This window comes from Zootoca vivipara, chromosome 7 (genome assembly GCF_965207765.1).
Source record: "Zootoca vivipara chromosome 7, rZooViv2.hap1.1, whole genome shotgun sequence".
NCBI classification, from domain to species: domain Eukaryota; kingdom Metazoa; phylum Chordata; class Lepidosauria; order Squamata; family Lacertidae; genus Zootoca; species Zootoca vivipara.
The window spans coordinates 19,977,621-19,991,622 of record NC_142590.1 but is presented as its reverse complement, the minus strand read 5'-3'; the positions used below and the strand labels follow the sequence as shown (position 1 = coordinate 19,991,622).

The following is a 14,002-nucleotide window of genomic DNA, read 5'->3' as shown; positions in this document are numbered from 1 at the left end:
AATTTGGCTTTCACTTTAGTAGATACCCTACACAATCCTGTCAGACTTTCTTGACATTTCTGTATTTCAGTCACATCAGACTGTTTGGTTATTATTGTATATCCTAGTGGCCATAGACTAATTCTCTGTAAAGTTTTAAAATCTTTTGATAATTACATTACAGAAATAGAGGGTGTTTATTTATTATTTTGCATCTTTCACAGGGCGAAAGCTTTTATAGTAATGAAAACCATAATGTACAGGTAAGAATTTTCCCATTGTAGATCAGTTTGATCAGATAGTCCTTCAACCAACTCTGAGTAATTACCACTCACTTTCTATAGTTTTCTGGTGTTCATACAAAGACAGTGAGAGCAAGTAACTCTCCAGGGAGTATACACGCTCGTATTTAAAGTGTGTGTGTGTGGGGTGGGGGGAATCAAGGGTTCTTTATGCTCTTAATCAGGACGTGGCATAAATTTAGGAATTTTAATGAAATCGTTAATCTCATGCAAAAGAAAAAGAAAAGAGACTCAACAATGATCTTCCAATTTGGGTTTAAAAATGAAATAAAATCTGAATCCAAGGGAAAAGATTTATGTAAGAAATATGAGGCACCAGAGTTCATTTGGAAATTTCCTCAGTGCATGTAGTTCAAATGAATATATTCTTCTCCAGGATTCTGTTCTGAAAAAAATGCAAATCTGGTTACGAAAGGGAAAGCTAGTTACAGCAAATAAGCTGAAAAGTGCAGCAGTCTTAGAACATTTTAAAAGTGGTGGGCTGGCATAGTTTATTACTTACAATAGGTAATTTATTGATAATATGGGCTATCTTTTCCCCCTGTTCTTTCTGTCTTCACCCAATAACTTACATCGCCTCATATTGTTTATACAGGCACAATGCTAGAAAGTTTAAAATAGAAGTTTCTGGATTGTAACATGAGCTCTTAAGTCGTACAAATATGCCTCCAGGTGCATTTTTGGGTGTATATTGTTGGTCATTGTAGGATAGCACTTACGACATAATGAAAATGAAAGAGGCATAAACTCTTTCAACAGCTCCTAGCAGGAAGAATGGTTGTGGCATAAGAATGGTTGTGGCTTCCTGACATTCTAGCTTCCGGGGGGGGGGGCGGCACTTCCACTGGTCAGCAGCAAATCCCAGGGTCCTCCCCCTACATTGTACAGCAGCATGATGATCTTGTAAAGACAAATGCTGCTGCTGTTGCTCAGAACTATCTATAAAAAATAGTCACATACCGCTATTGACAAAAAAATATGAAAGCGGTTTACAGCAATTGTAGGTACATAAAACCATTCAATCGAAAACATATAGAATAAAAATAAAATCAGAATAGAAATAAAATCAGAAATCAGCTATACATTGCGGAAAGATTTGTTTTTAATTATCTACATAAGCCTACAGCAGGCGTTTGAAAGTTGAAACTAAAGGCGCCTGCTAAATCTCTGCTCGTATACTATTCCATAATACCGGGCCGATGACATTAAAGGCTCGATTCTTTGTTTCTGTTGAATGAGCCTCGCCAACTCAGGCCACAACTGACAACGTTCCTGCGGTTGATCTCAGCGACTGTGCTGGGGTTGAGATGCTCCTAAATTGTTCAGGGCCTTGTGAAATAATACAAGGACCTTGAACCTGGCTCAGTAGTAGAAGAGCAGCCATTGCAGATGCATTAACAGTTGTGGCAAATGTTGTCGGCCAGATGTCAGTAATCTGGCCATTGCATTCTACACCAGCTGGAACATCTGAACCAGGCCCAAGGGCAGCCCCACACAGAGCGCATTGCAGTAATCCAGCCTTGAGGTTACTAAAACATGGACCACAGTGTGTGGTCCACGTCAACCTATAAACATCTGCCTTAAATACTTCAAAATTCAAATTATGTTTAATATAAATTAGCTGTGCGTGCTAGAGCTTGGCGCCATGATATAATTAAACACACGCAGCAAGCAACACGTTGAACAGTTAAGTGCAGATAGAAGCATGAGCTGTATATTGAGATGCTATTTGTTTTCAATTCACGTTGTCCTTTATAGGATGGATCATTTGCGGCTTATGGCAATAGGCAGGTAAGCAAATTTGATGGGACCTTGCTCAACTGTTTCTTGTATCCAAACATTAATGGGAGAGTTAGGAGACTTCGGTTTCTATTCCTTCTTTCAATTGCTCTCTCCTCTTACCCTGGTCAATTTCCATCCTTACGACTTTCGGTTTCTCCAATCCCCCTCAATTGCCTTGACTCGTTGCCTTTTATTGTCTTGCCAAAAGGCAACCAGACTCTTTCTGACACTTGGGTAACTAACTATAGTTCCTTTTCTTCTGCATTTCAAAGAAAATGGGAGCAGCAAGATTCTATGGATACTTCTGCCACATTTCAATTAACATGTGCAAAATTGAAAAGGATTTAATATGTAAGGTATTCCTACATAGGATGGGGGTCAAGCCCCAAGGTTGCATCAGCATCTGGGGGGGAAACCCACCTACTGAATTTCTGAGGTTGATTTTGATTTCTGTTTTCTGATGGAACATCCAGCATGCTGTCTCTTGATGGCATCAGGCCCAATTGCTGTGCCACCTCTAGGCTAGCACGGCAATTTGTCTGCTTGTTGCTCCAGCGGGCTCGAGCAATAGGGATGTGAATGTGGTGGCAATGGCCCCACAGCCTGCCGTGTTCCACCCCTGCCCAGCCAGGGCTTGGATTGTCCTGCTGGTTATTTAAAATTTTATTGTATGACTATGTCTATTGAGATGTAACTCGCCCTATAACCAATGAAACCGATGAAGGGCAGGATATGAATTGAGCAAAAGCCTGAAACAAACAAATGATACCTTGCTGATTCTCTGCATTGGGAATCAATCACCACTTTCTAGAAGGAAATAGGAATTAATTCACTTTCACAGCCAGCAGTGCAGGCAAGTCACTTGGTATAATCTTAAGATTTTATCAATATAAACACTTTTACGGGAAAGCGTATTGCATTTCATCTGACTTCTTACAACAAAGATGGAACTAACTTTTGTATTTTCACAGGGAGAATGTTTTTGCCCTGGTGCACAGGTAACTATTTTTCTTTACTGTTACTGAACTGGTTGTCTCATGTGATTTCATTTACACTTGATAGTTAGCATTGTTGGAGGGAGCAGGGTGGCGCTGTGGTCTAAACCACTGAGCTTCTTGGGCTTGCTGATTGGAAGGTCGACTCCCGTTGCTCTGCCCCAGCTCCTGCCAACCTAGCAGTTCAGAAGCACACCAGTGCAAGTAGATAAATAGGTATCACTGCAGCGGGAAGGTAAGCGGCGTTTCCATGCGCTCTGGTTTCCATCACGGTGTCCCGTTGCGCCAGAAGCAGTTTAGTCATGCTGGCCACATGACCCAGAAAGCTGTCTGCGGACAAACGCCGGCTCCCTTGGCCTGAAAGTGAGATGAGCGCCGCACCCCATAGTCACCTTTGACTGGACTTAAATGTCCGGGGGTCCTTTACTTTACCTTTTACCCTGTTGTAGGTAATAGGACACCTGGTTCACATAAGATCACTTTTCCTGGTCATGGGGTAGGGAATACAATGAAGAGGAAAACAGCTCTTTCTTCCTCTGTGGTGACACAATTCTGGCAAGGCTATGGATATGGCAGTTTGTCTGACTTTGGTCTCCCCCCCCCCACCTTTGGGATTGCTCATCCCATGTACAGTAGATAGGTAAAGGTAAAGGGACCCCTGACCATTAGGTCCAGTCGTGACCGACTCTGGGGTTGCGCGCTCATCTCGCATTATTGGCCGAGGGAGCCAGCGTATAGCTTCCAGGTCATGTAGCCAGCATGACAAAGCCGCTTCTGGCAAACCAGAGCAGCACATGGAAACGCTGTTTACCTTCCCGCTGTAGCGGTTCCTATTTATCTACTTGCATTTTGACATGCTTTCGAACTGCTAGGTTGGCAGGAGCTGGGACCAAGCAACGGGAGCTCACCCCGTCACAGGGATTCAAACCGCCGACCTTCTGATCAGCAAGCCTAGGCATTTATTAGTATTTCCGCAGTACAGACCTATTAAAGTGATATAGCATCTTTAGCAATTGGGTTTTGTTGTTGTTGAAGTCATTGTTTTCTGCGCAGGGTGGTGGATCGTATGGCAGTAGTGGCAGTCAATATGGACAGGTAAAAACTGTTTTTTGATACTTAGCATATATTAAATGCATCGTGCAGTAATACTATACACTAAGATTTTAAAAACAAATAGAAAAATGGGTTTTATGGGTGATATCCAGCATTAGCCATACCCGTGGCAGACCCATTGAAGTCAGCAGACTTAAGCATCTTCAGTCAGTTGATATTAATGGGTCTACTTAGAGATTGACTTAGTAGGATATCCCTCTGCTTTTTTATGCTGCTCCTGAACATTAAAAAATAGTTTAGTGTGCATATATTAATTAGTGTAATACAACAGATAATCAAGAACCTTTTTGAAGTATGGATTGTTTTTCCCTACAGGGTGGATCATATGGTGGTGGCAGCCAGGTAAAAACTTTTGATAAAAGTAGCAAGAACTTTTAATATGCATTACAAGTAGCATACCCAGATATATTAAAAGCACTTCTGATTATTCCTGCTTCTGAATGTAGAAAGCAATATGGTTTTTTTCCAGCAACATTTTTTTACAATAACTATTTTCTGTACAGGGTGGACGTTTTGGATATGGCAGCAGCAGCCAATATGGACAGGTAAAAACACTTTTAATTTATAGTACGTACAGAGTATATACTGCACCATGGCTTGCATCCAGCTAAGTCATATTCAGAGTAAGCCCATTGAAATTATTCGACATCAGCTAACTATGACTACCCTAACTTTATTTCAGTGGTTCTGTTCTGAGTATGATTTAGCCAGATACAACCCCATAGTAAAATACAATACATGCAGAGACATGAAAATAAAATCTGTTTAATGCTTATTTTGCTATTAAATATAGAGATTTGCTTAGGGCAGATACCATACGTGAATGTATTAAATATATATATATATATATGTAATGTCTCCTGCACAGGGAGGAACACATGGTAGCAGCAGCGGCCAATATGGGCAGGCAAAAACTCTTTTAACATACAGTGTATAAGTAATGGAGAGGGTGGCGCTGTGGTCTAAACCACTGAGCCTCTTGGGCTTGCCGATCAGAAGGTTGGTGGTTTGAATCCCCACAACGGGGTGAGCTCCTGTCAACCTAGCAGTTTGATAAACCTAGCAGTAGATAAATAGGTGCTGCAGTGGTGGCGAGAAGGTAAACGGCATTTCCATGTGCTCTGGTTTCCATCATGGTCACGGTGTCCCATTGTGCAAGAAGCAGTTTAGTCATTCTGGCCACATGACCTGGAAAGCTGTCTGTGGACAAACGTCGGCTCCCTTGGCCTGAAAATGAGAAGAGCGCCGCAACCCCATAGTCAGGCTTGACTGGACTTAACTGTCCAGGGGTCCTTTACCTTTTTACCTTCACTATATGTAATATATATATGGTATACATATTTTTTTTTTTATTACTCTGACCCTCCACATAAAACTAGCTTAGAATTCAATTCTAAATTGAACTGGAATAGTGATGGAATAGCCACCACTTCCAAAACACTGCCAGCTTGTGCTGGCCAGAGGAGATGGTGTCGGCGTGTGATTTTCTTTTTTGCTAGGTGTTTTGTTTTGTTTTGTTTTTAATCCCCACTTCCCCAGTTTGAATGGGGAATGGGCAGGAGATAAGTATGGCCAGCTCCATGCTAACAGAGGGTAAGAGCTCAATCCAGGAGCCCATTTGGCAAATGAGGAGGCCTTCGATCAAGGGGGCCCAAGGCCACCTTTGTCCTTTCCCTGCTCAACCTCTGTTTTGTGTCCTAATGTCAGCTACCGATTGCAAAATAAGGCAGAGCCGTTCCTGTATGCCCATGGAGGAACGTAACAGGGCATAACAGAAGCCCCCACGCCCCTTTGCTACCCAAGTTCATCTCTAGCAAAGGAGAGAAACCTGTACTCCTTCCTAACCCCCTTTAGCCAGTGGTAGGATTGCACTGCTCATGTGCTAAGGTAATATTATTAAGGTAATAATTGTTTTCTGTTCAGGGTGGACAGGGCAGCAGCCAATATGGACAGGTAAAAAGTATTTTCTTATCTAGCATATGTGTTGTGTGTGTGTGTGTGTGTGTGTGTGTGTGTGTGTGTGTGTAGTAATGCACAGTGTGCTATTATATAGATAAAAGTTTAGTGGGTTTTTTCTGCCTTTGAATATAGGAAGTTAGTTGAGATATATTAAAGTAACCCCTTTTCAATTTATCATTGTTTTCTGTTCAGGGTGGATCATACGGCAGCAGCAACCAATATGGACAGGTAATTTTTTTTTTTGTAATATAACGTATGGAGAGAGAGAGAGAGTGAAAAACAAAATAAAAATACATTTTATGCTTATTTCCTGTCCTGGTTATAGAAATTAGCTGAGTTCAGAGATATTTCAGCAATATATTATTTCAGCATCAGAGAATATTTCTTGAAATAGTTGTTTTCTGGACAGTGGGCAGGGAGATCATATGGGGACAACTGCCAATATGGTTGTTTCTCACATTCTCCCAGCTTTGGATATTTATCTGCAGTTTATTTATTATGCAGTTATATTGAGGTTGCCTATTTTTTAAAAAAAAATCTTTGTAATAAGTAGTAATAAGTAATAAGACTTTTTTTAAATACAGGGTGGATCATATGGTTATGGTCATCCATATGGACAGGGTGGATCATACGGTAGTAGCAGTCAATATGGACAGGTAAAAAATTATACATGCATTTAATATACAATGCACATGTCATTACTATAGCATTATCTATGCTCTAGTAAGAGCCAGGCTAGGCTAGCGGGTGGTTGTTATATTATTTGCCATCTGAAAGCTTTTTAGATTCAGAACATGGTATCAAGATTATTAATGCTGGTCTGAACATATTTTATCCAACTCTAGCTAACAGTTTGTTTGTTTCTGGGCACCACTAAATGTGTTGCTTTTACTCTAAAGAGACCTAAATAGCTTAAGACTAGGCTATTGAAGGAGCATTTTTTTCCTCCTGTGTTCCTGCATAATCCTTAAAATCTGCTACAGAGGCCCTTTTTTATGAGGTGGGTGATAACTAGGGAGAAATCCATGAGGTGTTAACTTGTAGCAGGCGTTTGGACTAGGAGACCTTTGATGTCCATTCCATTAACCTGAAGGGCAGTAATGTTAAGCTGAATTCCCAGCGCTGGAATTCCTGCCTTTTCTCCAATATCGTTCACCAGCTAGGTCAACCAAGGGAGTTTCTTTGCAAATACCAGATAGAAATGGATCCCGATTAGTTGCACAATGTGTGTTAAGCATATGGCATCTCAAAAAAACAATCTTTTTTTTGAAGTAACATGCTTTTCTGTTCAGGGTGGACAAAGTGGATCATATGGGAGCAGCAGCCAATATGGACAGGTAAATATATACTTTATATCTATATAGTGGGTGGCGCTGTGGTGTAAACCACTGAGCCTTGGGATTACCGATCAGAAGGTTGGCAGTTCAAATCCCTGTGACGGAAAGCATGTCAAAGTGCAAGTAGATAAATAGGTACCGCTCCGGCGGGAATGTAAACGGTGTTTCCGTGCGCTGCTCTGGTTTCGCCAGAAGCCGCTTAATCATGCTGGCCACATGACCCGGAAAAACTGTCTGCGGACAAATGTCAGCTCCCTCGGCCAGTAAAGCGAGATGAGCGCTGTAACCCCAGAGTTGTTCGCAACTGGACTTAACTGTCAGGGGTCCTTTACTTTACTATATATTTACTATATATTTGATGGGCAACTGATGGGCAAATATGACCTCTCAGTGACCAAGCTCAAAGAACTTTCCCTACATTCTCAGAAAAATATTTTTAAGCAGACCATAAGGGCAGTGGCTACTAAAAACGACTTAAACTCCATGTACCTATCCACATCTGCCCCATTATATTTTAAACTTAGAAAGGCCCATGAACATACGTTTTACTTCAATGAATTGACTTTTGTACAACTCCGGAAAGGTTTTACAGAGTTACAATTAAAGACAATAAACTCTGCTTATAGAGATGGGAGACATAGAGGCATACCAGTAAATGAACGTGTTTGTATTAGGGGATGCCCTGAATTAGAGGACCTTACGCATTATATCTTACGCTGCCCCTTATATAATGAAGCAAGAGAACACTTTTTGACACCTATAATGACTAGGTCCCCTGGCCAGAATCCTTCTGACATGATTCTTTATCTCCTCGCAGACATAGATAAGTATGTGACCTGGCGTGTAGCACTTTTTGCAACTGCCGCCAGGAAAATTAGAAAAAATTATATAGCTGAGATAGCTATCAGCTGTAAAGGAGATGAATTTATTTGACCCCATCTACACCAAGCTGTATCTTTCTCACTAAACTTTGTACATAATTGTCTATTTATTATTTAATATTACTTTTAATATATTAGTGGCCCCGCGGTGATTTTAGCTTATAAATTGTATTGTCTAATGTTTCAATTTGTATATTAAGGAGTTTCTATAGCTTTGTGCAGATTAGGTCATGTTTTGACAATGTAAATGTTTTAAGTTTTTGTATCAAACTAGTATATATTTTATTGAATGACTTACTGACTATATATATATTGTTAATGTAATCTCTGTGAATGTTCTTCAGCCTTGGGTCTTCAGACACTGGACTCCAGCTCCCACTATCTGCAGCAAGCATAACCAGTGGCCATGAATTATGGGAGTTATACTCCAGCAACATCTGGAGACATTGTCTGTACCAGTGTTTCCCAACCTTGAGTCTCCAGCTGCTTTTGGACTACAATTCCCATCATCCCTGACCACTGGTCTTGCTACCTAAGGATGATGGGAGTTGTAGTCCCAAAACAGCTGGAGACCCAAGGCAGTGTTTCCCAGCCTTGGGTCTCCAGCTGTTTTTGCACTACAACTCCCATCACCCCTAGCTAGCAAGACCAGTGGACAGGGATGATAGGAATTGTTGTCCAAAATCACTGGTCTGTACCATAGTGTTAGATAGTATGCACAAAGATGTCTTATCGTAAAAGTGTTATGCTTATTTCTGTTCCTGAATACAGAAAGTAGCTTAATGTCAGATACAATCACACCTCGGGTTACAGCCGCGTCAGGTTGCGTCTTTTCGGGTTGCGCTCTGCTACGAACACGGAAGTACTGGAACGGGTTACTTCCAGCTTTCGGCGCATGCGCAGAAGCACTAAATCGCGCTTTGCACATGTGCAGAAGCACCGAATCGCGACTCACGCATGTGCAGACATGCTGACGTTTGTTGCGAATGCTGCAGGTTGCGAACGTGCCTCCCGCACGGATCACGTTCGCAACCCGAGCGTCCACTGTATACTAATGTAATGTGGTATTGCACCAACAAATAAACCTTATCTGAAGTAGTAATTGTTATCTGTTCAGGGTGGATCATACGGCGGCGGCAGCAGCGGACAGGTAAGAACTATGTTAGTAGATAAATGAAATACCTGCCATAGTAATATCACACACACACACACTGCTTATTTTGCTCTTAAATCTTGAAAATATCTTAGGGAAGGTTTGCTATTATTTAATAATAATGATAATGTTAATAATAATAATAATAATAATAATAATAATAATAATAATAAAGAATTTTCTCCCCAGGGTGGATCATATGGCAGCAGCAGCAGCGGACAGGTAAGAACTATGTTAATAGATAAATGAAATACCTGCCATAGTAATATTATACACACACACATACACACATGCTATGCTTATTTTGCTCTTAAATCTTGAAAATATCTTAGGGAAGGTTTGCTATTCTTAAATGATGAGGAGGAGGACGAGGATGATGATAATAATAATAATAATAATAATAATAATAATAATAATAATATGCGTTTTCTCCCCAGGGTGGATCTTACGGTGGTGGCAGCAGTCAATATGGACAGGTAAAAACTCATTTAATGTATGCATATTAGGTAACATATGCCTTAGCAGAAACAGGTCTATAAAAATAAAATAAAATAAAACATTTATATGCTAATTTCTGCTCCTGATAATAGAAAGCAGCCATAAAGAAAGCAGCTATTGTAATTAATGTTTCCCATGCAGGGTGGATCATACGGTGGAAGCAGCCAATATGGGCAGGTAAAAACAAATTCATAGAGTAGCATACATAGATGTGATTAATATGGCATAAGGCCATCTGGACTTTGCCTTCTTCTGCCCACAAAGTTGTTGTTGTGTTTTGGAAAACATTTTTATTTGAATTTACAAATACAAAGTTATAAAAATCCAAATATATATCCACATACAGAGATTACTCTGAATCTCACAGCTTCCTCCCCCATGGGGTCCCATTTTGAACATTTACAACTGCATATTCTTCCGTACTCTTAACTTTTATATCAATCCATATTGTCCATGGTATTCGTTACACTACAAGTGGAATCAAAATTCTGCCAATGTTCTCATCTGCTTACAGTGGTCTCCTAAATAACTTACCATTTCCCCCATTCTTTTATAAAGTTTTTGTCCTCTTGGTTCCCGAGTTTTCCAGTCAGTTTTGCCATCTCGGCATAGTCCACCAGCTTGGTTTGCCATTCCTCTCTGGTAGGGACTTAGTCTTCTTTTCCATCTGCCCACAAAGCTTTCTGATCCATTGGATGTATCTGGTGGAAGGTGTGTGTGTGTGGGGGGGGTGACTTTCTGCCACTTCCTCCCTCTCCCTGCTTCCCCCCACCCCCAACACCATCCTTCCATGCTGTCCTGGATGAAGCCACTGGCACCCTCCAGGACAGTGTGGCACTGAAGTGGGAGGTGCAAAATTAGCCTCCCCATCCATGATAGGAGCATAGCTGCCAAGTTCCGGCCTGAGAAATAAGGGACTGGACCGGAAGTAGCGCTGTCGCCATTTTGGAACTGGGCGGAGCATGCTCAGAAGCTACTTTTGATGCTGCTTTGCCCTGTTCCAAAATGGCCGCCACACCAGAAGTCGCGCTGCAGCCATTTTGGAACTGGGCAAAGCAGTATCAAAAGTCGCTTCTGAGCATGCTCCGCCCAGTTCCAAAATGGCCGTTGCGCCAGAATAAACCGGGGGGAAACAAAAAAAAATCCATTTTTTCGGCTGGGAACAGCTGGAAAAACAGGGGTTTCTCGGGAAATACAGGAGACTTGGCAGCTATGGATAGGAGTGAAGCCTAGATCCAATCCATACATAAGGAAACAAAAGTGTGGGTTGCCTTGAATGGTGCCATCTACTGGGAGCTAACTTTGCCAGTTTCCTTTCCTCTATGCAGGTCCCCAGCAGCCCCTGGAGATCTCTTCCAGAGGCTCCTTGGACCTTCCAGAGGAGATTTTCAGGAGGTGCTGGAGACTGGAGGAGGGGGAAACCTGCAAAAATTGTCAGTAGTGGTTGGACGCTTTCCTTTGAATCAAAAGCACTAGCAGGGCCAAGAGGATTTTCTGCTTATTTCTGCTTAGAGAGTGGCTTGCTGTGGATCTTTTGATATGGTAATATGGTGCATCAGTCACAAACAATCTTTTTTAAAAAATTGTTTTCTGGACAGGGTGGCTCATACGGTGGCGGCAGCAACCAGTATGGGCAGAGTGGAACATATGGCGGCAGCAGCGGCAGCCAGTATGGGCAGGGTGGAACATATGGCGGCAGCAGCGGCAGCCAGTATGGGCAGGGTGGATCGTACGGCAGTGGCAGTCAATATGGAAAGGTAAAAAATCCTTTCCTGTTTATAATTCTCTTACCATTGACAGTGAACACGCTTTTATAATTGGAACATTGGCTCCTCCCTAGTACAGGTTTGGTCCATGAACATTTGGAATTTGAATGGAAGGCTTTTTGTCTAGTCGCAGAAAGAATATTCCGATATAATCATGCTTTAAATATACTTCTAAGATGCGATCATCTTTTAATGCGTGGAGCTGAGACGTGCATTTGAGAAATCTTTGCAAGGGTCTTGAAAATTGGTGTTCTTCTGTTTATCAGAATGTGTTTGCAGCTCAGTCTAATAGCTGTTACGAACCATTATGGTAACTGCGAAATAGTAACAAAATACTATGCTGCAGTTCTCCAAATCTGGTCAGCCGACTTTGCATATTAAGCAAATCTGCCGCCTATGCAAATCAAGAGAAAAAAATGCAGTAACATCAGACACAAGATAGAAAGAAAGAAATAAAGAAATGAGATCTCAAAATTATTCTCTCTGTGTGTGTGTGCGTGTGTGTGTGTAAAATGTCCAGTGCATTTTGGCAAAAGCTTTCTTCAAGGACACTGAAGGAACTATGAAAAAGAAAGAAAGAAAGAAAGAAAGAAAGAAAGAAAGAAAGAAAGAAAGAAAGAAAGAAAGAAAGAAAGAAAGAAAGAAGATATATACATAGTCACTCATTATAATTAAAGAATCCAATTTTTAAGAAAATGAATGGAGGAAAGTAGAATCTTGGGTTAGGGGAGCCAAAATGTAAAGTTGCATTGGAGTTCAGTGTCTGTGGGAGGGGAATCTTGATTTAGGACGAAGGGGAGAGAACGGGGCTGGTATCCACAGGATTTCTTCAAGCATCAGAAATACAGGACCAGGCTTGGAAATCATAAGATTGTATGAGATACTTTGCCTTAAGTTAACTTATTTTTAGAAGCCTGTTAAAATCTAGGAAGCGGATAAGTTGGGCAGTTTTCCTTCAGCTAGATTATAAATAAAGAGCATTGACAAGGAGGGGATCGTAAATTACCTCTTGCATTGCTTTGTAGCCACCAGTTTATGAAAGATGGAAACAAAGGGGGTTATCGCTGCTTCTCTGTATGGCAATCATAGCTATGTCTTCCTTCCTAAGACAATGGGAGGCAGACACAGACTTAGCATCTCGCTAAACAATTGGCCAGAATCTTCCTGTGGTTTTGCCTCATATCTCTGGATCTACAACTTACCGGTATTATTTTTTCAATGGAAGCTGGAAATGTGGCCCATACTGGATGGCATGCTCAGAATGTACCCAAAACTTGGACAAGCAGGCCATAGAGCAACCTTATTCATATCTTTAAAGATCCCCCGTCGCACACTCTAGATAGGTCTGCCCATGCGCACTGCTGTCAGAAAAATCAGCAAGTGGAGCAGTCAGCTGTTCAGTAGGACCGCAGGTGGCAGTAGATCTAGTCTCTTTCTCATGAGCCATAGGAAAGGAACTCTGGATGCAAAGAAAATTGGTGCTGCTCTCACCCAGCATTAGAGACGCATGCAGCTGGGTCAGAATATAGACATTTACCTGTTTCCAAAGAACTGTACTGCAAAGCATCAGGAGCAGAAACGATCAATTCCTAATTTTTTGCAGAACATCTCTTCCTCAGGAGGCAGTCAGTCTGGTGGGAAGGTAAGAATATGGCACCCTAGCTGGATTGAGGTATAGACGTTCTATGATTTCCAAAAGAAGTCTAAACCACCCAAAGATTGCTTGGTTGTTGCTTTTTAAAAGGAATAGAAACAAACACGTCTTACTCTTTTACAGAACTCAACTTCTTCGGGAGGCAGCCAGTCTATTGGACAGGTAAGAAATTAACATACAGTAATGGGGGCTGGGAGAAACCGCACAAAGAGAAATAGTTATCTTGCCATATTAGCACGGAAATTGATTGCTTGTGTATTGCTTTTAGGGGTCCTCAGGAGGAAGCCAATCTGGACAGGTAATGTTCAAAATGTTAATATTTTATAAATTTGCTTTAATATTTTATAAATTTGCTTTAATATTTTATAAATTTGCTTAGATATTGTAGTTATAGATAGACAAGTTCAGAATATGAAAGCCTATTGGTTTCTTTTTGCAAATATAGGGCTCATCATACTCTGGAGGCAACCAGCCTGGTGCACAGGTAAGCATTCTCTCCTTACCATGCTTGGTAATTGCATACATTCAGCTACAAGCCAGCTGAACACGTACCTGAATCTGTAGGAAAATGGACCCTGTGCAA

The 14,002-nt window shown here is 41.3% G+C and overlaps 1 protein-coding gene across 1 annotated transcript in view; it reads left to right on the top strand.

Annotated features, from left to right (window-relative positions):
• Positions 1-14,002, top strand: part of LOC118088317 (uncharacterized) — a 49,361-nt gene that overhangs the window by 24,692 nt on the left and 10,667 nt on the right. The window contains exons 37-55 of the mRNA XM_088673584.1: positions 204-242; positions 2,040-2,072; positions 3,035-3,061; positions 4,112-4,153; positions 4,487-4,513; positions 4,675-4,716; positions 6,095-6,124; positions 6,323-6,358; positions 6,715-6,786; positions 7,423-7,467; positions 9,466-9,498; positions 9,691-9,723; positions 9,939-9,977; positions 10,141-10,176; positions 11,598-11,756; positions 13,369-13,407; positions 13,543-13,581; positions 13,688-13,717; positions 13,865-13,903. Of these exons, the coding sequence (XP_088529710.1) occupies positions 204-242; positions 2,040-2,072; positions 3,035-3,061; positions 4,112-4,153; positions 4,487-4,513; positions 4,675-4,716; positions 6,095-6,124; positions 6,323-6,358; positions 6,715-6,786; positions 7,423-7,467; positions 9,466-9,498; positions 9,691-9,723; positions 9,939-9,977; positions 10,141-10,176; positions 11,598-11,756; positions 13,369-13,407; positions 13,543-13,581; positions 13,688-13,717; positions 13,865-13,903 (840 nt within the window). The remainder of the gene's footprint in view (positions 1-203; positions 243-2,039; positions 2,073-3,034; positions 3,062-4,111; positions 4,154-4,486; positions 4,514-4,674; positions 4,717-6,094; positions 6,125-6,322; positions 6,359-6,714; positions 6,787-7,422; positions 7,468-9,465; positions 9,499-9,690; positions 9,724-9,938; positions 9,978-10,140; positions 10,177-11,597; positions 11,757-13,368; positions 13,408-13,542; positions 13,582-13,687; positions 13,718-13,864; positions 13,904-14,002) is intronic.